Genomic DNA, 23,241 nt, shown 5'->3' with positions numbered 1-23,241 from the left:
TTCTTCCTCTAGACTGCAGTTTTCACATTGAGCCACCTTCATGAAGACGTAGACCTCGTCAGCATTGTTAAGGAATTGGTCTCCTCTGAACTTCATGTCAGTAATACGCAGTGTAACTTTTCTGGCAGATGAACCTAGACAAGACTTTGTGACTAAGGCCTTGGCAAACTGTAAAAAAAATTACTTATTACTAGTTAAAAATGCTCATCTACAATGATTAATATAGGAACCAGCAATGTCTGAGCACTGGCAAGACTGCTGTGCAGGTTGAGGAAATTTTCTGTTAAGACAGGCAGCATCTCCATGCAACATAAAGACTGCCTGGAAGAAGCTACAGCGTCTTAGCAAGAATGAGGAGGGTAATCTGCTTGAGGTTCTGTCCACAATAACAGTGTCTTGTGAAACCAACCTTTGAATGGCATTTTACCATTTTATTGTAATGAAAGCAAGCCTCCAAAACAGAAAGCAGAGATTATTTTAATACTTTCTGACCATTTCAGACTTCATAACTATATGTTTACCTTTTTAATGGGGAAAATTATCTCAGAGAGCTTTGTTTTAATATGACAAATTCAGACAGTTGCTTGTTCTTGCAAGATTCTTGGAAAATAAAAACCTTAGCCAAGAAAAAAGGTACAGAAAACATCTGAATTCAAAGGATTTTGCTTTTAAAAGAATGCTGTATTATGTTAGTTCAAGTCACTAGATCCACACCAGTATGACAGTGGAAAGCATGAGTTTTCTGAGATTACGGAAATCTCTTCCAAATGATCTGAATCCAGAGATACAGGCTAGTGCCGTCATCCATCTGCTCCAGTCTCCCACAAGCAGGAGAGTCGCAGTGGCCAGCAAAGACCTTGACAGTGACCCCCATTAAAGTGTATCTTTGCTCTCACTGACAGTGTAGACTCATTATTGAGCCCCACTTTGGCCACGTGTTTTTGAGCTTTCCCTTTCCAGCTGGTCTGGAAGAAGTCACTTGTCAAGACAAGGTAGGTGGCACAAGCTAACCAAGAAATGCTAAGTGCTAGTATAATAGTGTTTCTTTCCATGTAAAAAAATTAACCAATCCCTTTGTTACTTAAAAATACAACATTATATGAATTTACGCTTTTTACCCAACAAACCATCATCTCAGAAAATTAGCAATACTAATACATACATACTTTTTGGTAAAACTTACAGAAATGTCAAGTCTGACCTAAATTGCCTAAATTTCAAAGTGAAGCATAACAAATATGAATGGGTTATATGACAGGAAGTAAAATTATGAAAAGGTCAATCTAAAAAGAGATGCAGGCCTTTAAAAATACATAACACTTTTTATTAGCCACCATCAAACTAAAGATGTTGCCAGTCAGAGCTAATACCCCTATTTACACAACAGACATTTCTTAAATCACTGCAAACATTTTCACATTTCAGAATCTAGGTTACTGCATGTAAAAAGGCCAGATTTTACATGTAAGTCATCATTACCAGAGTAGGTGAGCTTACACTAATGTTTTACACCTATTACTATTCTGCTTCATGTTTTAGGGCAGTAGCACTGCTGGACACTCTGAGACTAAAATAAGATGTTATTCTGAAAAGCTACAGTAGGTCCTCATGTAGGGAAAGGTCAAGAAGAGTTGGTTCCTCTAGTCCAAATCAACTTTGATTGATCTTGCTCAGTGTTCTCCACCGGTCTTTCAACATGACACTTGTTCGGTTGTTGAAGCTACCATGGGCTAAAATTTTAGCCCAGTTACCCACTCCAAACTCCCTTACTCCCCATTTCAGCTGCAAGTCTTCTTTGTGAGTCCATTTCTAGGGCAAGAAAAATACGAAGATATATGAACAGAGGAAAGTACTAATGTGAGAGCTTATAGCAAATATGAAAGCAAGTTTTCAAAGAGCTCTCTAGTTATTAGAATACAGATGTCAGAGGGTTTTTTTTGAGCACTGTATCGTGAAACTAGAGATAAATTATAAATTTGTAACTGAACCTGTAGAGCTTTATGGGGGCTCCCAAAGGGGACCTGTGTTAATAAAGCCTTGGGTTAATTGGAGTAACAGGATTGGAAGTAAAAAATGTTAATAGAACATTACAAGAGCCATAAGAATTGTAAATGGCTGAATCTGACAGCCTAAAATTTATAGCTTGGTGGAATAAAAGAAAGGTTGGTTTCCCAGAGTATGTATAAAACCTCCTCCTGTAAGTAACAGTTCACTTCCAACTATCAAATGGATAAATTATGTTGGCTATAGAGCAGAAGGGAACATTAGAGAATCATGTTATGGCTCACCTTTAGAACTGAAACCTTTGAAATTGTAAAGAACTGGGCAGAAAGGGAAATGCGGGTGCAAAGGAATAGTCTCAGCTTAAAGCCAGCTAGTAGATCTGATAAGGGCAAGGAAATGTGAATTACAGGGGAAGAAACATCACTTAACTCTGAAAATAATGTACCTAATGGAAATGTAAATCTTATGGCTGCTGCCATTACACAAATGCATACCCTCCTGCTTGTGCACACAGGGAGGATGAGCAGCAGGAGCACCCAGCCAATATGACTGTCAGTGGCACAAGAACCCACATCCATGGAAATAGGAAGAAAAAAGAAACTTATTTCTTAATGACGTGGAACCCTTTTGGGATCTTTAAAAGATTCTGGTCTTCTTAGCATCATCAATACAGTCTCTGGCCAGGTGACAATTTTAAGTGCTATTCTGCATGGTTCCACCCTTCCGTTAAATTTAAACTTCTAAAAGTTGCAGCAGGGCTCAGTCATGAAAGACAAGGGGGAGTCTCTGAGGGGGAAGGAACTTAGATAACATTCAGCCTCAGAACTGTATCAGATCAAAACTGTATCCTGGTTATTCTCCAAAAAGGGAAAATGTGGCATCTACACAAAGTGCAAGCTGAGGTGTATAAAGACTAAACTTCACATCACAAAGCTGGATTTATTCCAGCTTAATGCAAGTATCAGGGCCTCTTCAGTAAACTCTGATGACTGACAAACCTCACTAAGCAGTGAAAGAACTATAAGTAATAGTAGTTCAACTGTATTTCTAAACAGTTAGGAACCTAAAACTTCTCTAAAGTAGGTTTACCCTTTATCAAAAATACTTCCTTTTTCTAATTCTTCCTGTTCCACAGATCTTTTGCAACATTAGCAGTGAATAGCTTTTTTTTTCTACTATTATTAAAAGGCCAGAGATTCCATTGGAATAATGTAGTTCATCTCATTTTAGAGCATGCCAGAAAACTTTACTAAATAAAATCTTTTTTCAAGTAACAGTTATGCTTGACCTACAGCACCAGATAATTCAAATACTTTCATCAAAAGAGACAATCACTACCCTTGTTACTTGCAATGATTAATTACATTTGCTGTTAAAAGGGTTGTTTTTAGCTTGCTTTGATTTTAAATTGCTCACATTGAGTTTTTTAAAAAATAAATTTCTTCCATTTAGTGTATAAATGAGGGCCTGCTTTACAGGTAAATCAGGGACTGACTCATTTTTGCTGAGAAACAGAATAGAGCAATAACTTGCTCCCTGCCCCACTCACTGACAAGCTCTCTGTCCCCTCTGGGACAGAATTTATGTAGATTCCAGCTTTCCACTGTTTCAAGACTGGTTGAAAGCCTGGACATAATGCAGCACTATGCTTGAGCTCACATCAGCACAGTGCCTGGTCCACAGCAACATGACATCTGGCCAGCTCTGAACACCAGCAGAGCAAGCTTGAGTTTGCCAAGCAGAATGTGAAGACATTCTCTCACAAATCTGAAGATCTTGTTATTCCTTTGAGTCAGTTCTGCTCTAGTAACCTGTCTTCCTTTATGCATCATGGGACTCTGCTCTGAGTTTTCTCCTTCAGCTTTAAATATATGGATTATATTTTTTCCATACAAGTCTGACAAAATTCTGAACACTCAGATTTTCAGACACATTGCTTAATTTATATCAAGTATCATCCAGATTTTAGACAACTCAAAGGACTTGCCATATAATTACTGGATATAAAATTGAGTACAAACAGTTCCCTAAATTCTGAGACACTTGCATCCCCTAATTTAGGAATGAGAAAATAAAGTATGTGTCCTTTCAATAGCACTGCACATTGTTCTATGCAGCTAACTGAAAACACTGCAATGAAAGGCTGAAAATGGGCACTGAACCATTGCAATGAAATGCCATTTACAAAACAAGAGCAAACAATGCCAACATTGAATGAGGGACTACATGGAAAAGGAAGTTCTAGAAGTCAACAGCTCTGACATTCATTGCATTCTTTCATGCATGTGGACAATTTTATAACCCAGATGATTAAGCAGAGGAGCAGATTTATTGTTTAAAAGGCCAATTATCATTGCTTTCTATAAAACATTTATGAGGTTTTAGTGGTAGGGAGTAAGGCATAAATATAACAGAGGGAGCAGATGCCTACAACTTATTTAAGTGTTGAAAGAAACACAGTTCTGAATCTTAAGTTTCATTTAAGTTCTTTTAAAATTTTCAATGCCCCTGTCAGATGCAGTTCTCTACAAATTTAGTCTGTATATTTCAACTGAGGTTGAACTATAACAATATAATTAAGCAAAAAACTCCTATTTTTTTCTAACAAGATGTGTGTGTAAACCCTCGACCTAGGCACAGTGCTTGTAGGTGACCCCGTAACAGACTAGCTCAGCATAAAAATATGTGACCACAAAGCTTTCATTAGCTCTGTGTCATTGTGGTCCAAATAGTTTAATTCTTGATGTTGAAAACAAGCTTGATGGAAGTGTTCATGCTTACCAGCAACAAGGTACCTACACAAGTATATGCTGGAATAAAGTAATTTTGTCTTTAAAGGCAAAAAGCAAATCCAGTAAATGCCTTTTTTTTTTTTTTTTTTTGGGGCACTGGTTTTATCTGCAGCTTTTAAAGAGATTGTTAGTGATCTAACTACTCCTGAGATTTGTGAGAAAGTGAAAAACTCTTTATAGGGGCTTAAACTTCAGGAATGAGGTCTCATTAGGACTTCAACCCATTTGAGGACAGCATGTAACTGAAGATTTAATCAGTACATCAACTTCAGTAAGAATGCTTAAAGAAATAGGAGTAAGTTCAACTCTCCTCCAGAAAAAAAAAAAAAGGCAGATTTGGTCTTCTCTGTTTTATGAAAAATGAAATATCAAAGTGAACACCAGGAGAATGAAACACCTCACATCAAAATGGATATATGATGATAACTTGTACTATAATCTAAACAAAAAGACTCCACATTGCTTCCTAAGAGATATTATGAAGAGGAATCCAACAATAGCAATACACATATATAATGTTAATTTCTTCAGTTACCTTGATAAAATGCTGAAGGTTTATGAAGGAAAATTGGCTATAATCAAAAATTAGCTTGAAAGACTCCAACATCAAATTAAACATCAACAACAGCAACATCAAATCAACTTCAAATTGCATTCTTTTAAGGCATACACTTCTGCATGTCCCACCGATGGGAATTCTAGCATTAGTGAACACAGTAGGGTTATTTGAATGTGATTCAATGAAGTAGGCTTACCCATGAAGGACCACTTGAAATGTAGCATTATAAGAAGATCCTACCATTTGGTTTACAAAAACTAGAGTAGTTTCCCAAGTAAATATGTTTTTACATCACATAAAAAAGTATTGAATTATAAAATTGCTAAATCTTTAACCTTCTAAGCTGGAAAACTAGTTGCCTCTGATAATTGCCCACAATTCTCACAGGCAAATGACATCCTGAATTCTTTAATGCAAACTGTGGAAAGAATTTTTTATTTCCCACTAAGCTTTGGTAATGGTGTATTTCAACAAATAAATGCCTTAGAAGTATTAGCAACAACAATATTTGAGACAGTAAAAATATGTTATATTTCCTGTCTTTAAGAAGAAAAGGACTGTAACAATTTCAGGAACTGTAGCACTTGAGTAATCTACAGAATCTTAAATCTAAGCACTAGATTTAAGAATTAGATTAAAGCCGAGAAGAAAATTCTGTGCATGCAGATTCATTTACTCTCCATTTAGAAGAGAGAATAGGTACAAACCTGTCTTCTTCGGCTACATGCCAAGGAAACTCCATTTTCCCCCACATTTTGCATGTCGTTAAGACCTAGAAGACAGTTAATATAAATCCAAAACAATGAGGAGTCAATATCAAGGCAGCAGTTTTGCATTTTACCATTTAGACCTGACAAGAATGTACACTATTTTGAATGCTTTGACAGACTGGGAAAATTTCAGTGTCTCTTTACATACAAGTATACTTTTATAAATGGATACACATGAATCTTGCCATAGTCGAAGGGCTTCAAAAAATAGGCTATTCAAAAATCCCACTATAATTTCTATACAATAGAGCCCACAGAAGAATTATATTTTAAACATTTAGGTGAAAATTGGTACGTCATAATAAAACATTTCATTTTGGTAAAAACATTTTTACTATATGCACTACTCTCATTTTACATAGAAGGGGAAGTAACAATCAGAGCTATGATTCTTTGTATACAAATTCCATCATTTAGAAGTACATGTATCAGGTTTTAACTGTGGCAAGCATTCAAGGCATCTTAAGAGTTTGTCCTTCCATGTACAACACGGCCATGTGCAGGAACTATAACATCATCTCACTGTGGTAAGAGGGTGCTAATGGTCTTAAGAACTTACTTATAACTATTATATTATCTGTGTTAGGTTTTTAAGAAGTAATAATAGGAAATCACACAAACATCCTGACTTTTTACCTTTTACAGTACAATTTGTTTTCCCAATCAGCTAACTTCTTTAGTTCCTTCCCAATCAAGTTATCTAGCACAGAATTCAGAAAGTAATGAATTTCAGTACTCCTCTGTCAGCTTTCTTTTGCATAGAATACTATAAGTCCTGTAAACCAACCAAGCAAACCAAAAAATAGTGAATGATTTTGCAAAATTAATTGCTAGAGAACTTTAAGCCACTTCACAGCTTCCTAAATATAGCAACCACCAAATTTGCATTTGTGCAGAAACCATAAACAACTTGGAGTGTTTTTATCCACCACAACCATTTCTGCATTAATCCAATCACATTGGATAGCAGTTAGAAATAAAAGCTTGACATGACTGTTTTGAAAGTGTAAAAATAAACTAATACTCACTCTGAAGAACTCTGCTCTTTTTGGGCTTCTGTCCTGAATGTCTCCTGCAAAGAACACAGATCTGAAGTAAAAATACAAAGAACTTAATGAAAAGTCTGTGACCAGAGCAACAACAACAAAATTTTTACCTTGCTATGGGTTTTTTTATGTCTCCAGATGACTGACTTGTAGTATACTGTTTCTCTTTCACCAACCTTAGAAAGAAAAGACAAAAAAATTATTTCCTTGGCAGCAACTTGCCATTTATATGATTCAACAATATTTAAATGAAAGAAAATCCTAAGACTTCTCTACAGAAGCAGTGGCATACAATCACTAACTGCATCAATGCATTCACCCTCTTAACCTTGCCTCCCTATACGTGAAAGAGAAATACAGAATCTGCCGAGTTGGAAGGGACCAACAAGGATCACTGAGTTCAGCTTTTAGCCCTGCACAGACATCCCCAGGAGTCACACCATGTGCCTGAGACCACTGTGCAAGTGCTTCTTGAATTTTGTGAGGTTAGGTAATGTGACCACTTCCTTGGGTAGCCTGTTCCCAAGACATTTAAGTTGAAGGTAAGAGGCATTTTGCACTTCTATTTTTTCATTAGGAATTATTTCCATAGGTTTTATTGACTGAGTCTTTCATCATATCTCTCAGATGTGTCAGGAGCTGCCCTTCTAAAAAGCATTAAAAAAATCTTATGACTTGTCTTCCTCTATACTGTTTGCATCAGCATTTTCATCACTGAATGATGCCAATTATTCCAAGTACAAAAATGAAGAAATACAGACTATATCCCAGCTAAGGCCAGCAACTTATTCTGCCCGAACAAGTGGTGATAAACCTAGAATATTAGCATTTTCAGAAATAATCATGTAATTGTTCTGAAGGTTTGCATTGTCAGAATCATGAAGCAATGTAACTATTTCCCTTCACACTAGTATCATTAAGGAGTCAGTTGTAAGAAAAATGTAAGACTGATTCCATTTCCTTATTCTTTTTCTTCTTGAGATGACCTATAGCCTGAAATTAGAACTAAAAGGAGTTCAATCAAGCATTAAAAAAGCCAAGTCTTTTTTGTGCTTATATTATTATAAACAGACAGCTGTTTAAACTGCAAATTGTGCAACCTCACAAATAATTAAACTTAATGACAAGTTTTTCATGTAAATGCCAAGAGTAACAACCACAGAAGAACACAAATTTAAAGAAAATGAGGAATGTGCTTGTAGCTAATTTTCTATTGGACAGCAGTTTGGAATTTAACCTCCCCCCTTTTACCTACTCTTTGATCTACAAGTTTCATGTTACTGTCCAAGCACATCCCTTAGCAGTATAATACTTAATACAAACCTTTGTTTTGTTTCTAAATCACTTTTGCCATTTTCATTGACTTCCACGGGTCTGTTTTGCAATGCTGTTGCTCCCAGTCCTTTAGATACCACATGTTTTGTGGCTTCCTGTAAGAAATGTAATTGATATCTTAAAATTAAGCCAGGCAGTACCTAGATAGGAGTTTGTACTAAGATTAACATGCATACTTTTTATTAGAACTAGCAGTGCTTATTTAACAGACATTTCAGAGGTATTAACATTAAGTAGTTTCAAAACAACTTTAGCATGCTAAGTTGAAATCCATAAAGATCTTTATCAACTAATAACTTGGAGAAATTTTAGTCATAGCTGCAATTGATTTTTATATGGACACAAAGAAATACAACAAATAGTTGCATAATGAGTGAACTTAAAAATGTGTTAAGTAAATTGCAGAACTTAACTAAGACTGCAAATACTATCAAAGTACTTCAAAGTCTGGTTTTTATAACTAGGTTAGAAACTAAAACTGACAGGTGTCAAGTTTATCTAGTTCTGTAGCACATGGCAGGACAAAGCATACATGTAACATGTTCAAAAGACATGTCTAAGCAGACTTGAGGCTTGTAATATAACCTTTTTTGCACTAGCAAAAAATATTTCTAACATCCTGCTCAAACTTCTAGCCACAAACTAAGATTATTTCTCCTCCGTTGCCAAGAGAAGGAAGTAGTAATTCATTATTCCTTATAGAGTACATAAAAGGGGCCTCCTTTACTGAATAAAGATGGGACAAACTTACCAGTGCCTGTAGAGGTAGGACAAGAGTTAATAGTTTTAAAATACAAGAGGGTAGATTTGGACTAGATATAAGGAAGAATTTTGTTTTGTTTATTATGAGAGTGGCAAAACATGGAACATGCTGCCCAGCAAGGTGGTTGTTGTCTGATCCCTGAAAACCTTCAAGGCAGGTTGAAGGGGGCTCTAAACAGGGGCTCCAAACAAATCTGATCTAATTAAAGATGCCCCTGCCTATTGCAAGTGGGTTGGACTAAGCTACCTTTAAAGATTCCTTTCAATCCAAACTACTCTATGATTATACTTCTACATCTGGCACTAGAAGGAAGAGAAATTAGCAGTTAAAGCTAGAATGTTCTTCTGCAGAGAAGACAGGCTACACTGCTGGGAAACCCATGTGCTGCACAGAAGTGGGAAATTCCTCACAAAGTTGTCTCTTCCATGTACCAGAATAACTCTGTTCCAAGTAAGATTTGCAATGTGGGTGCAGACAGTAGGACAAACGTGCAGGTAGTGGGGATGCAGGCAGTGAGGGCCTGTTAGTATGGAATTCTGGGCCTTCTCTAACACCTCCAAGCCTTCACTTCCTCTTAGACTCAAAGAAAGAGCCTTGAAAAATAAACTTGAAAACTAACATTCAAGTAAAACCATTAAAAAGTGTTGCTCGTGTTATACTTTGAGTGTATGTAATAACTTGTCCAGTCTCTCTGGTAAGAAAATGAAAAACACAGAGGAACTTCAGGATTGTTTATTTAAAATTTGCTTCTTATTACCTTTAGACGTCCGTGCTTTTGTAATTGAGTAATTCAATATTCTTTTATACGAAGTAAACATAAGAGAAATTCTTTACAATCCTCCTGAAGATGAACTGAAGAAGGAATGTTGTTCTTGCCAATTTTAAATCACTTTTGAGCAAGACTGTTTGTAAAGAACATTTGTACTTACAGGAAAACAGCAATAATAGTTTTCTATCTCCTAACTCCCCTGACATTCCTAAAGCTTTTATCCAAATTAACAGGTCTTGATTTCTTATTTTTAGTATGGGAAGTCATCTAGGCTTTAATAAAATAAGCATTACATATAAAGCTACATTTTTTAAGGAGTCTCATATCAGAACTGCATCTCTTAAACAGATCTTGTTTTAATTACACTATTGTCCTAACTATTTTTCTAATCAAAACAGTTGTGGGGAAAACATTCACAGAAGATATTTAAGAGGAGTCTCTTTCCTACTAAGTTTCTCCAAGACGTATTAATTAAAACAAAAAGGTTGAAAATAAGACAATCCAAAGAAAGGTAAAGTTTCCTTTTCATCTAATACAGTAACTGCATATTGCCTAAACAACTCCCTTGAAAGGAGAAATCTATTTAATTGTATCAGGTGAATTTTTTAAAAAGTTTTTTAAATACTTTCAACATACCTGTATTAAGAAGTTAGTTTCATTTTCTTTCATGAAAAGTTCAATGTAAGACTTGATTTTACTTATCAAAAGACTGTAACTGAAGGTTTGGAGAAGAGGAACATATGGATCCTTGGTTTTAATTACAGTTGCCAGCTTCACCCTTAAAGGCTAAGAAAAGCACAGCTTTATACAACACAAATCCTGCAGCAAACTTGGTATCTGTGCTAAACAGGAAATACAGAAAGCTAAACGTGATGATTACACAGTTTCCTGAATATCCCTATACAGCTTCCTGCTGCAGTTTGAAACAGTTCTAGAGTCATCCAAACATAATGCCAGGTATTCACCTTATGTGCTCACTAAATGGTAAAGTGTAACTGACCAGAGATCCACATTTTCATTTCCTTTCTGAATAACACTGGAAGCAGGGTTGTCAGTGAAGGAAAAACACCCCGAAAAAGCCACCCATTACTTGGTTCTCATTTGCTGCCTCAAAAAGACTGCCATTGAAAGGGGTGTACAGTGTTCAGGAGAAGGATAACTTACTACAGCAGCATGAAGGATACATCAATACTGATAATTAGAAATTCACATTTTGTCCACCAATCCCTCTGAATTTTAGAGAAGCCAATATAGCCAGATAATTACCTTCTGTGTATGGGTTACATTTTTGTTTATGAATTTGAGTACTATTACCACAATCTACACTTTCCAAACATGCAAATCCTCTGAATGGAAGTGTATCTGAAGAGTAAGTTATACACAGGCTACTACTTACATAGAACATGTGTCCTAATATACTAGTTGAAGATATAGGAAGCATTTTTAACTTCTCTTCACCTACAGTTCTTCTGTTGCTCTTTTCCTTATGTATTTTAAAGTGACATAGGTATGAAAGTGACTGCACAGACAATAAATGATGAGATTGAAGTTATGCAGGTAGGATTTGTTAGCTTTGCAAACCAACTCCCCTCTTTCTCCTCTGAAAGTCAAGAGCTTTTAATGCAATTTAAACAAGTTACTACCTTATCTGATTCAGAGTCTGTGAAAAGCCTTTCAAGAACTTCAGCAGCTTCCTTGAAATATCTGTTTTCCATATGGACTGCTACAATCTACAAGAAATATAATTAAAAGATATGATTAAATACTTTCCACCTGAGATTCAGAAAAAGCAAGAGAATTCACAATTCTACAGTTTTCTAAGACTCCAAAAATTCAGCTGATTATATATTTAAGGGTTACTGACACATATCTACTTCTAACATTAGTTCTGAAATTAGTTTTGAAATTTATTTCAATTGCTATCTTTTTCAGATTGGCAACTTTTGAAACAAATTTTAACTGGTACAAACAGGATCTATATGAGAAAGAAAAAGGTCCCCTGTACAGATCTATTTACTCCGTACTAAAACTGTTTAAAACTCTGTACTAAAAGTTTTTCCTTACACCCAATCTAAATCTCCCCTGGCACAACTTGAGGCCATTTCCTCTCATCCTGTCACTAGTGATCCAGGAGAAGAGACCAACTCCCACATGGCTACAGCCTCCTTTCAGGCAGTTGTAGACAGTGACAAGGTCGCCCCTGAGCCTCCTTTTTCTCCAGGCTTAACAATCCCAGCTCCCTCAGCTGCTCCTTGTAAGGCTTGTGCTCCAGACCCTTCACCAGTCCTTTGCCCTTCTCTAGACACTGTCCCCATCTCTGGACACTCTCCAGCACCTCAAAGTCTTTCTTGTCCTGAGGGACCCAGAACTGAACACAGGATTCGAGGTGTAGCCTCACCAGTGCTGAGCATAGGGACAATCACTGCCCTGGTCCTGCCAGCCACACTGTTCTGGATACAAGCCAGGATGCCATTGGCTTTCTTGGCCACCTGGACACATTCTGGCTCTTGTTTAGCTACTGTTGACCAGCACCCCCAGGTCCTTTCCTGCCAGGCAGCTTTCCAGCTACTCATTCCCAATGAGCATCCTGAAACATTACGAGTAAGTCACACGGACCTGAATTTGAATCAAGCGACGAATTTCTTCATGAAGTTTTTCCAGTTTAATTTCTTCCCTTTCAAGTAAAGTCCAGAAAGACAGAGCAGATTCCAAAGGTGAAATTCTTTGATCATTTTCAAACTGTAATCCTTAGAGGGGGGGAAAAAAACAAAGTACTTATGAAAATTTAAGGATAGGATTAAATAGATCACAGTATGCAGTAAAGTAATAGATTACAGTATGCAGCAATATGCAGTAAAGTAATATGTATTATACAATTTCAATTCCTTTTTCCTCCATTTTTAGGTGTGTTTAAGAAACCTGAAGCAACTGTCTTCTTTTCAGAGACTGGTTCTTCCTACCCTTGCTACTAACATTACTGCTGCATTTTCTGGGGATATTATGTCAGCTAATCATTGTTCACTTAAAATGCCACTTGCAATTAGGCATTTGGTCTGGCATTAATAATACATTAAACTTAGCATGAGATTTCACAACATTTGATATTGATACTATTAATTTTGTAATATAATCACCATGCTAAGTAGTTTGTTTTTTTCTTCCTGTGTCTATCACTATTTCCACGTCTTAACTTCCTGTTGTATTTGAAGTGCTTAAACCGAGAGGGAAACTCAAACAAGTCTACACAGGAGTGTCACTTAAAACACAGAAGCAACCCTCCACACCAGCGTACTGCTGTGCCAACACCAAGGTTTATGCAAACTCCCAGCAAAGGATCAGTGACCAGTTCTGGCAGAAATCTAGTCTAGCCAAATATTCATCCCCTTAACACTACCAAGCAGTTTCTCAGTCTGGTCATTGCACACCTGCACAGGTGAGTGTGCCAATGTAACACATGCAGGAGGAGCTGGCAGGTGCACAAGTGCTTTTTTTCCATGGCACTGCCAGCTCAATTCAAGATGTTCACTGAACTACAGCCTCACTTATGCTTTCATTTTATATATTCTCAAGTGTTATATACAATCATATAATTTAGAGCATTAGCACAAAAATTTCATAATTTGTGTACTATTTTAAATAATCTGATGAACTGTTTTAAATGTCAGAATTTGATTCCCAAGCTAAACTGAATCAAGATGCCATAATACCTGATAAGCAACATAGGAAATTTAATTGTACAAAAATAAGACTTTGTGGCATTGCTAGGCTAGATTACACTTTTTTCTTCCATGCTCATGCTTTCAAGACTGCTTCTGAAGTCTTTAAATTCCAAAGAGTTTTATCAAACAGTGAAGAAAAAAAAAGAAGTTAAAGTCTTCCAGAAACTCAAACAAAATCATCTTGGCTAAACGAACAAGTTGCAAATGCAGCCAAACAGAAGATGCAGTAAGAGCCCCAAGGACTTGCTGCCAGCTGAGAGTCTTACAGTCTTCTGTAGGAAACATGGGCAGTCATCCTTTTCATCCATCTTCTCAGTCCTGCTGTCTGTCCTACTTTAATCTCTAGAGTTAAATGTGCAGAAAAGAACACATATCCTGAGGTTTAAACTTGCAAGTATTGCTCACTAAGAGCTAGTCAGTCCTTTCCTGTATATTTCTTTTGTTGATACTACTGACAAAAAACTCCATGTAATTTAAGAAGTATATGGTCATTCAAAGTCCATGCAGCCAAGTCAATCAGCACAGAGTAACACCAGTGCTGCAGACAGCTCAGTCACGTGTGTAATAAAGATAGTCCAAAATGTGAAATTTATTCAATTTTTTTTTATATATATAGATATCTAATACACATTTCTGTAAAAAGTTCAAGCAACTATTTTTGAACAAGTGAAAGAAAGAACCCGAGTACTTACCAAGGCTTTTTCCTTGTGCAATTCTTATCAAAAGCTGGCAGAGATATACTGTTTTTTTCTGATGTGGAGGTATTTGGGAGAGGCCAGTAATAAGAGCTGGAAAAGAAGAGAGAAGTTAAGTCAGTCTTGCTCCAGCACTGCCACAGTGTGGCTAGATATATACTAGACACTGTGTTATCAGATGTCACTAAATTTCTAATTCCTTAAGAAACCAATGAAGCCCACTTAATTAGTATTCTTCCTTGCCAAAACAACTGAAATAATATTTAAGAGCTCGACCAGAAGAATATATCCTTTTCTGAAGAAACAGCAGAATTAATCACAGGCTTATATTCATCCAATTCAAAGACCATAGTATTAAATGTAGGGTTTTTTTCAGTAAGTAGGGTACTACAAAAGACAGCTGTCTGCTCCAAAGAACACTTCCAGGGAATACCCACAAATCAGGAGCCACAGGCAGACTGGTAGCACTTACATGTTGCTATAGCAACTTACAGAGCCAAAGCAATAAAAGCAACATGGAAAGCTTACTCAGAAATGTAAATTTACAAGGGAAATCCTCCTTGTGAGGCTGGAAGGTCACAAGGATTATTACATATTTTAAAATGGGAGCTATCATGAGTTCATTCCCATCATGCAGATTACTGTGAATTTCTTATGCTAATGTGCTGGATATAGTAATTAATCTTCACAGCATAATACAGAACCATTCAAAATAAAAAATGAATCACAGAATAGTTAGGGTTCAAAGGAGCTGCTGGGTATGATCTAGAACCACTGCCTTCCTACCTTTCTGCATTTGCTTCAGTTTGAATTGACTTTCTTGTTGACAGCCAATCATTATTTCTGTAGGGTCTCTCTTTAACACTTGCACGAGTAACAGTTCAGTGTTTCTATGAAAAAACACGTCTACTTTTCTATTACAATCTTATGACTGTGCTTAGCTTTTCCCAAAGACTTTTACAATGTTGACTTAATAATCTTAGAGTGCCAAACTCTTTTCTCTGTTGCTGAACAGATAGGAACAAGTTCAAAATTTGCTATTACTTGTTATTTCCACATGTCCTTGAATTCTGTACAACTTAATTATTAGTTTTTACTAATACACTCAGTCTTCCCAGGAGATTTTTTCAATCTGCTTTTGCATTGACAGTGTCTCTGCTTCCCACCTTCACAAGACTTCAGTACAATTCTCCTGCTGAGTTGCAGTCCAAAGGCCACACATCGAGAAGCAACATAAATAATTTAATCTAGCAGCCCCCCATTCAAAGTACTTTAGTAAGTTATCATTAGTTTTCTTACCATATCCCATATCAGTCTACTTAGTAATCATTCTGCATGCCATTGTATTTCATTCTCTGCAGAAGTTTAAACAAGTCATACTGCTATGTTCACTTGAATCAAGAACATATACACAGAAAAAATATCCCCAAAGCTCTAACCTGGTATCCTCAGGAAAACTGCTTGTTACAGAAGAAAACATCATAAATCCATCAAATTTATCTGAGGCTTAGACATTTACTTCTAGTTGTCAACCACTCTCACTCTACAGTTTATTTCCCATTTTAAATATATGTTTTTTCCATTCAAAACCCAGTCACCAGGCTTCATTTCATCTCATCTCTGTCTGCCAGACTATAGATCTCTGCAATACTTCTAGCACTGCTGTATTGCTACCGTGTGCGAGTGCTGCTGATACCACCCAAGCCCGCCACAGGCTCCCCGGTAGCCCTGGCATCTCCTGAGGGCCCCGAAAGAGCTGAGCATCACCCCCAGCGCTGCTAACCACGGTGGCAAGCGCTCCCAGGCCCCGGCGGGCAGAAGGCAGCTGCCCCTGAGGCCCCCGAGGCCTCGCTGTCCCGGGAGCGGCTGTGGAGCGCCCCGAACCGCCGCCGCCCCTCACCCTGCGCAACGTCCCTCCACCGCCAGAACTCCGCCCCGCTCTGCTCCGCGAAGTGCCGGCACAGGCAGGAGCAGGCGAACTCCAGCATCCACTCTGCGGCCACGGCCTCCAGGGCTTGCGGCGGGGCCGAACTGATGGAGCTGCTGACGGAGCTGCTGCTGCTGTCCGCCGCTGCCGGCGCGTCCTGGGCCGCCGCCGCCGCCATCTTCAAACCGCGCGCCAACGGCTGCCAGCCCGGAGCTTCGCCGCGCCGCAGCCAATCAGAGCTATCGCCCCGCCCCCTCTGCATCCAATCAGCAAAGCTGTTCCGCCCGGCCCCGCCCTGCTCGCCGAGCCGCAACCAATCAGCGCGGCCGCCCCTCGCGGCCCGGGCCGTTGTCGCCGCGCCCTTGTTTTGGTTGGGCAAGTGCGCTGTGGTGGCGGAGGGCGGGCAGTGGGGGAAAGGTGCGGTAGAGCTGTTCCATGTGGGGCGGTGGCTCTGACAGCTGCTGTGTCCCGTGTGGAGCGCTGTCCCGTGTGGGGCGGTGGCTCTGAGAGCTGCTGTGTCCCGTGTGGAGTGCTGTTCCATGTGGGGCGGTGGCTCTGACAGCTGCTGTGTCCCGTGTGGAGCGCTGTCCCGTGTGGAGCGCTCTCCCATGTGGAGCGGTGGCTCTGAGAGCTGCTGCTGTGTCCTGTGTGGAGCGCTGTCCCATGTGGGGCGGTGGCTCTGACAGCTGCTGTGTCCTGTGTGGAGCGCTGTCCCATGTGGGGCGGTGGCTCTGACAGCTGCTGTGTCCTGTGTGGAGCGCTGTCCCATGTGGGGCGGTGGCTCTGACAGCTGCCGTGTCCCATGCTTCCTCGGAGAGCCAAAGGCGAAAGAAACGTGGGTGTTTTCTTGCATGTTCGATCCGAAAGGGCTTCGCTAAGCGCGTCTTCATGTGGGCTCTGGAGAGAGGAGGCTGTGGGAGGGAGGGAGGGAGGGAGAGAGGACATACCAGAGCCTGGAAAAACTGAAAAGTGGGAGCTTCGACTTGGCAGTGAAGCCCTGGATGGTATGTGGAGAGCGACGGTATTAGTTGGAGCGTGTTTATCTGCGAAGGCAACTGTTTGTACATGTTAAAATGTAAAACCCAGGGAGGAAGAAGGTAGTCTGTGAAGGACTGGATTCAGGGCAAGTGATGAAGGGGGGAACAGTTTTCCTCTCAGAGAAGTGGTGGAGGGTCAAGTGATGTTCTGGTAGGACTGGTGAAAGGCTTTAATTTGAGCTTTATTTCACTGCAGGGAGGAACAGGGTGGTATCAGAGAGCAGGAGGTATCAGCTGATGGGCCTTAACCTCCTTTGACTCCTGTACTGATACTAAATTGCACCCACAGCAATCTTGCTGTGGCATTAATACATTGAGGTCGAAGAGACAAGAAGACACATAATTTAACTTAAAAGAATCTTCTATTTGGGCAGCTGTATTAATAGAGTGCAAGACTTAGGTTTGCACTTTGGAAGAGAGTGTGACAACTTCTTGATGCTGATAATCTCAGGAATGAAAATTCTTAGTGTTTGACATTAATCAGGTGGACATAAAAATGAGATTATTATGCATTAATGTTTAATTGAGCAGGCATTTTATAAGTTTTGTAGTAAAAACTGACAGGAAGGTGGATCAGGGCTTGAAATTATCATGATAAAAAACATCAGGACCAGGTTGCTGAGTGTGAGCTCTGCTCAGTACTAGTGAAATCATCTTTGTTATCATCTCTGTGTTCAGCACAAATCCAAAACACAGCTCTTCACCAAGCCACTTGGTGAAGAAAATTAATTCTGGCCCAGCCAAAACCAGCACAGCACCCAGCCCTGAGCATCCTTGAGGAGTCCCTAATGTATGGACAAATGGATTTCAGGTACTATCCCAGGCCTATCTCTTCCCCTTGACAGTAGAGGGAGCCTGAAGTATTTTAGAAAAGATGCCTGTCTTGTAGGTATTTTGAGGTCAGATGACTCTTGTGCTGGGTGAGCTTGTAGCAGCATGAGAAATGGTACTCTAGTGTGGCAGAAAATATGTTTTTATTTTTATGAATGAAGTGGAAAACCACAGTTGGTCTGTTTAATTCCTAAACCAGTTTTTTCTTTCTCTTACAGGTGTTTCTGCTAGTTCTGTTTGTCATGGTTGCAACATTTTTCTTCCCAGTTTTAGCTCCTGTAGCCTAGTCTCCAAACCTGCAACACGTTTACACTTTCCTCTTACTGTTTATCTGCCTTTTATACATATATACATTTTAAATTGAACTTTTTGTTTCTTGATAAAATTACCAGCTGCTTAGAGCTCCTGTTAAAAGTCTCTCTTGCTGATGGATCTGCCAAGGGCAGATGTGGATAGTGTTTAATCCCAGTGTAACTAAGAGCCAACAGAGGATTTTGTATAACTGAGAGTGTTAAAGGTACAAGTTACAGGTGATATATAGGTGGGCATGCCTGTGTGCATATGTATATACAGATATAAATGAAAGTACATGTATTGCATACCTAGGTACATGTATAAATATATATTTATAACACTACAGGCATTGGCATAGAGAGTTAGTATGTAAGTAATTTGTCTCTGTGTATACATTAATGTATATGGGTAGCAATTTAATCAATGCAAGGAATCTCACCTAAACTTGTAAAATCTGCAAAATGCTCTCTCTTGCTCCTGAAGACAGTTAAAATCAGAAATAAGACTAAATTACAAAACAAATAATTACCACTATTATATAATAAATGAGTAAATACACACTTAACAGCATAATTATGTAACTATACTTTTCGTCTCCAGACTCAATCAATCAGGATTGTTCTTGATTTGTAGTTACTCATTTATTAGAACTTCCAGTTTTAAAAGGTTTGGTATTCTCTTAATTTGCTAAATTTTTTTGGTTTCAATTTATTTTTAATAAGAATCTTTAAGGTACATCATAAAATTGACAGATCTTTTTTAATCTCTGAAAAACTATGCATTTTAGCATTTTAGCTATTTTAGAATAACACATACAAATTCATTATGAAATCTTACACTTTATTATTCAATTTCTTTTTGGTTACTTTATTTTTCATTTTCTTTTAGGTGTTACTGGGAAGTAGGAGGCCCCTTTCCCCCCATTTTTATTTTGTTTATGAAAGCAAAATAAATTGTTTTTTCTTTTGATAAATGGGCCATATTAAGTTCATACAATATTTAATCTTAAAAGCAAAGAACCATTGCACAAGAAACATCACATACTTAGGTAATTAATATATTAATATATGCTGTTATTTTTATAACTGCAGTAGAGCTACACGTGTAAAGCAGTTTTTCAAATTTGTCAATGAAAGCTCAGCAATACAACCAGTAGATGGCCCCAGCCTAACATCTCCCTTACACAGTGGTGCTCTGGTTTGCTGGATGGGTGGAAAAGTTTTTGCTAGAATACTCAGTGCACCGATATATAAAAAATAGGGATCAGAATGATGGATAAAGACTTTATGCATAGCTGCCCAAATTATAGGATACTCTTCTATAAAGCTGGGAACTAACTGAATATTAAACTGAATATTTAAGGAGATTTGACTTATCCCAAATGAAAATAAGTACATGGCATTTTCTCAGAGGTAGTAATGCACACAGAATGAAAGTTTGAAGTCAAATTTAGAACATTTCAAATGCTGTAGGGAATAAAGTTTGTGCAAGCTGGAGATTGGATCCTGCTGAAAGCAAGACAAGAATCAATCTGTAATTTCATTCAATATTGTTATTGGGAAAAACATTTCTCTTGCTATTTAAATTTAAAAAATCACAGGACTCAACAAAGTTTTCCAGCACTAATATTTGAAGAATTGAATTCTGCTGAGGAATAAAAGAAAGGAAGGATTTTACTTTGATGAAAGCACCAGCCAGGGATTTATAAATGCAGGTGGTGCCTGGCAGTGCCACAGATTTTCAACTAATCTTTATCAAATAATTTATTTAAACCCCTCCCTGTTTTAATATGGAAATAAAAGTGAAATTTATAGAGAACAAAAAGTGTATGTGACAATAATCTCGTGCTGTAGACCAGATGGTTAGAAAAAGCAAGCATGAGGGGGAAGTTGCTCAATTGGATGTGTAATTTCTTATATCTTGTTTATACACTAATTCCATGAACTGTTGAGTACCTAGTGGGTACATATGTCAGGGTATGTTTGGGTATTTGGAACATTTATCTATCTGGTAAAGATACAAACTTTGAATTTAGAGATTTAGCAGTTTCAACATATGAAGGAACTAGAAAGTCCCAACAAAATGTAGTACGAAATTAAAGTGCATTTGTGTATCCATTCATGCCATGCTTTAGATAGAAACAAAGGAAGTCTAGCCAGGATTATTCACGGACTTTGGATGCCTTGGACCTGGTATTTCATAGAAATTCATAGCTATAGACTGCCTATAGACCTCTAGAATCAAGTTCCAAGAATACTAAAAGAGGTCAGAAGGACGAGTTCTCTCAGTCAGTTTGGTTTAGATGAAGATCACGTATCCCTGAACTCAACTTCTGACTGTGGATAGCTGCAATTCCTTTATGATCTAAAGTCTATGAAGTGTTAAATTACAACGAGATCTTAAGATTCCACAACCCAAGCTTGTAGGATTTAAAATACAGTATAGAAAATGAGGAAAACAGAATTAATGACATTTAAAAAATTATTATTTTAATTATTCCAGTATGGTCTTGGATTTTATAGAGGAAGAGAAGTTTGAATGTGTCTGGGCAGTACTCCTTAGTCTGACAACTGTTCTGCAAGTGTTACCTTATTCACTATATCAAATGACTCTTCTACAGCAAATGAGGGATTGGCTACCTCACATTTAGCATCTTCTTCAACACAAACTGTTCACTTATTGCCAGATCTAGGTGAGATGGGGATCTTCTGAAAAAAACCCTCTCATGAAATGACCTGAAAAGGTATTCATACAGCTGAGATGAATTAGCATTATAAAAGCAATCTCAGATGTTTCTGATCTCCTGAACTGATGTTCTCTTGATGCGGCCTTTCTCTTGCATGAGTTTTTTGGAATGTGAAATCCTAAAGAAGCAAATACAGAATTAAATTTATAAAGATTTCTTATTGTTGCTGGATCATCCCAGATTTTCAAACATTAATTGTGAAGAACAGAATTCAATATTTTAACTAATGTTAATGACTGCAGCCAAAGGCAATACAATGTTTTAATATTACAGCTTGTTTCAGTGGCACTCGGGTCTCAGCTGCTTTCCTACTTGAACTTGCCTCAGAAAATACTATATAGAAATGTGAGTGTTTTAGTTCTAGAATACATCAGACATTAATTTAAAATTTTAATTAATTTTTTTAACCTGTGACTTCATAATTCTCTTAATTCATACTTGCGTATTTTATAAGTTCAGCCACACAACAAATAAAGATAAAATGTGGATTTTTTTTTTCAATACTATACTAGCCCAGTTTGACATGTAACATCCCTGGCTGGTTTTTTTTTGTTTCCTATCACAATATTTGTGTGTATGTCTGCATTACCTTTCTTTTGTCCTTTATCTACTTCAAAACACAGCTTAAACAAAGGAATAATTTTCAGTCCTATTTTGAAAAACTACTTGTAGCTATAACATCATGCTAACTCCATGTGTGTTGACTGCTTTACAAAAAAAAATGCAGTGGCAAAACCCAGCCACTGTACAGAAGAAATTTTAAAAATCCTTGGAAAAATAATGGAACGATTAATATGAAACTAATCAATAAATAATTAAAAGTGAATAGCAGAATTAATGCAAATTCATTCGTGTTTATGGAAAGAAATCTGTATTGAGGCTGGCTGAGATGGAGTTAAATTTCCCACAGCAGCCCTCGCAGTGCCGTGCTCCATGTTGGTAGCTGGAAAGGTACTGATAACAGACCTGTGCTTTGGCTGCTGTTGAGCTGCACAAACTTCAGCTTTTCTTTTCTTGCTTTGGTAAACGGCCTCCTCTCAAGCTACTGATTGTTCCCCATCTTATTTGCTCTGTCTTGTCACCCAGGGCTTGGTGGCTTAGTGGGCACTTGGCTTCCAGCCAGGGTCAACCCACTATATAATTCTATCAAACCATCTTCACATTATATTTTCTGTGATACTGGTTGCTTAAAGGATGAAGAAAATTGGGATTTAGTGGTCTGTTGAAGCTGTAGACTTCGACCGAGTTTTACACCACTATAAATCAGTCTATTTTGTTTTTTAATCCTAGAACAAAGTGGGGTTTTTTTTCATCATGCAGAGCTACTAAAATGAGCCTTACTAGCAAGCCTTTGTGCTAGGCATACTATTGGCAAGGGACTTGCTTTTGATGGCAGATGATGATGCTTTTATTCCTGGCAGCAAGTGGTAAATTCATGCATTGGTTGGGCTGAGACCTCCCTATGTGCCACTATGAATATGGGAAGTCTTTATTGTGAGGGTGGTAAGGTTGTCCAGAGAACCTGTGGATGCCCCACTTGTGGAAGTGTTAAGGCCAGGCTGAATGGGTCTGGGAGCAACCCGGCCTAGTGGAAAGTGTCCCTATCCGTGGCAGGGGTGTTGAACTAGATGGTTGCTAAAGGTTCCTTCTTACCCCGGCCGTTCTGTGATTCTGTGATTGCCAAGTGTTGGCCATCAGCTGCCAGCCACAGTAAAATCTCACCAGGGACTTGGGGTTGGGCATGATCGAGCTTGGAACTTTGAGGGAGCACTGCCAAGCAACCTGACAAACATTCCATAAACGTTCCACCGCAGCTGGTCAGGTAGTGTCTCCTGCTTGTGGCTTCTCTTAAGGTTTACAATTCACAGACTGTGCACAGGAGGATGTATTTGTCAGGTGCTTTATGTGTAAAGATTTTGGACACAGTCAATGGTTAAATTGGCCATTGGTGTTT

General features: G+C 38.2%; 1 protein-coding gene across 2 annotated transcripts; it reads right to left on the bottom strand.

The window, feature by feature from the left end:
• Positions 1-67: 67 nt before the first annotated feature.
• On the bottom strand, positions 68-16,776 carry TERF1 (telomeric repeat binding factor 1). 2 transcript variants are annotated; one of them, XM_038129280.1, is made up of 10 exons: positions 16,353-16,776; positions 14,450-14,545; positions 12,655-12,785; positions 11,682-11,768; positions 10,675-10,824; positions 8,495-8,601; positions 7,282-7,347; positions 7,154-7,197; positions 6,063-6,127; positions 68-1,809 (listed from the first exon to the last, which is right to left on the bottom strand). In XM_038129280.1, exons 1-10 carry the CDS (start codon positions 16,639-16,641, stop codon positions 1,651-1,653), a joined length of 1,194 nt encoding a protein of 397 aa, XP_037985208.1. In that variant the 5' UTR covers positions 16,642-16,776; the 3' UTR covers positions 68-1,650. The 2 variants fall into 2 exon arrangements, with proteins under 2 accessions (XP_037985208.1, XP_037985210.1); XM_038129282.1 differs by lacking the exon at positions 10,675-10,824.
• Between the last annotated feature and the right edge of the window lie 6,465 nt (positions 16,777-23,241).

The sequence above is a fragment of the Motacilla alba genome, chromosome 2, assembly GCF_015832195.1.
Source record: "Motacilla alba alba isolate MOTALB_02 chromosome 2, Motacilla_alba_V1.0_pri, whole genome shotgun sequence".
Taxonomy (NCBI): domain Eukaryota; kingdom Metazoa; phylum Chordata; class Aves; order Passeriformes; family Motacillidae; genus Motacilla; species Motacilla alba.
Note: the sequence above shows the minus strand (reverse complement) of the source record. Positions and strands in the feature narration are given on the sequence as shown.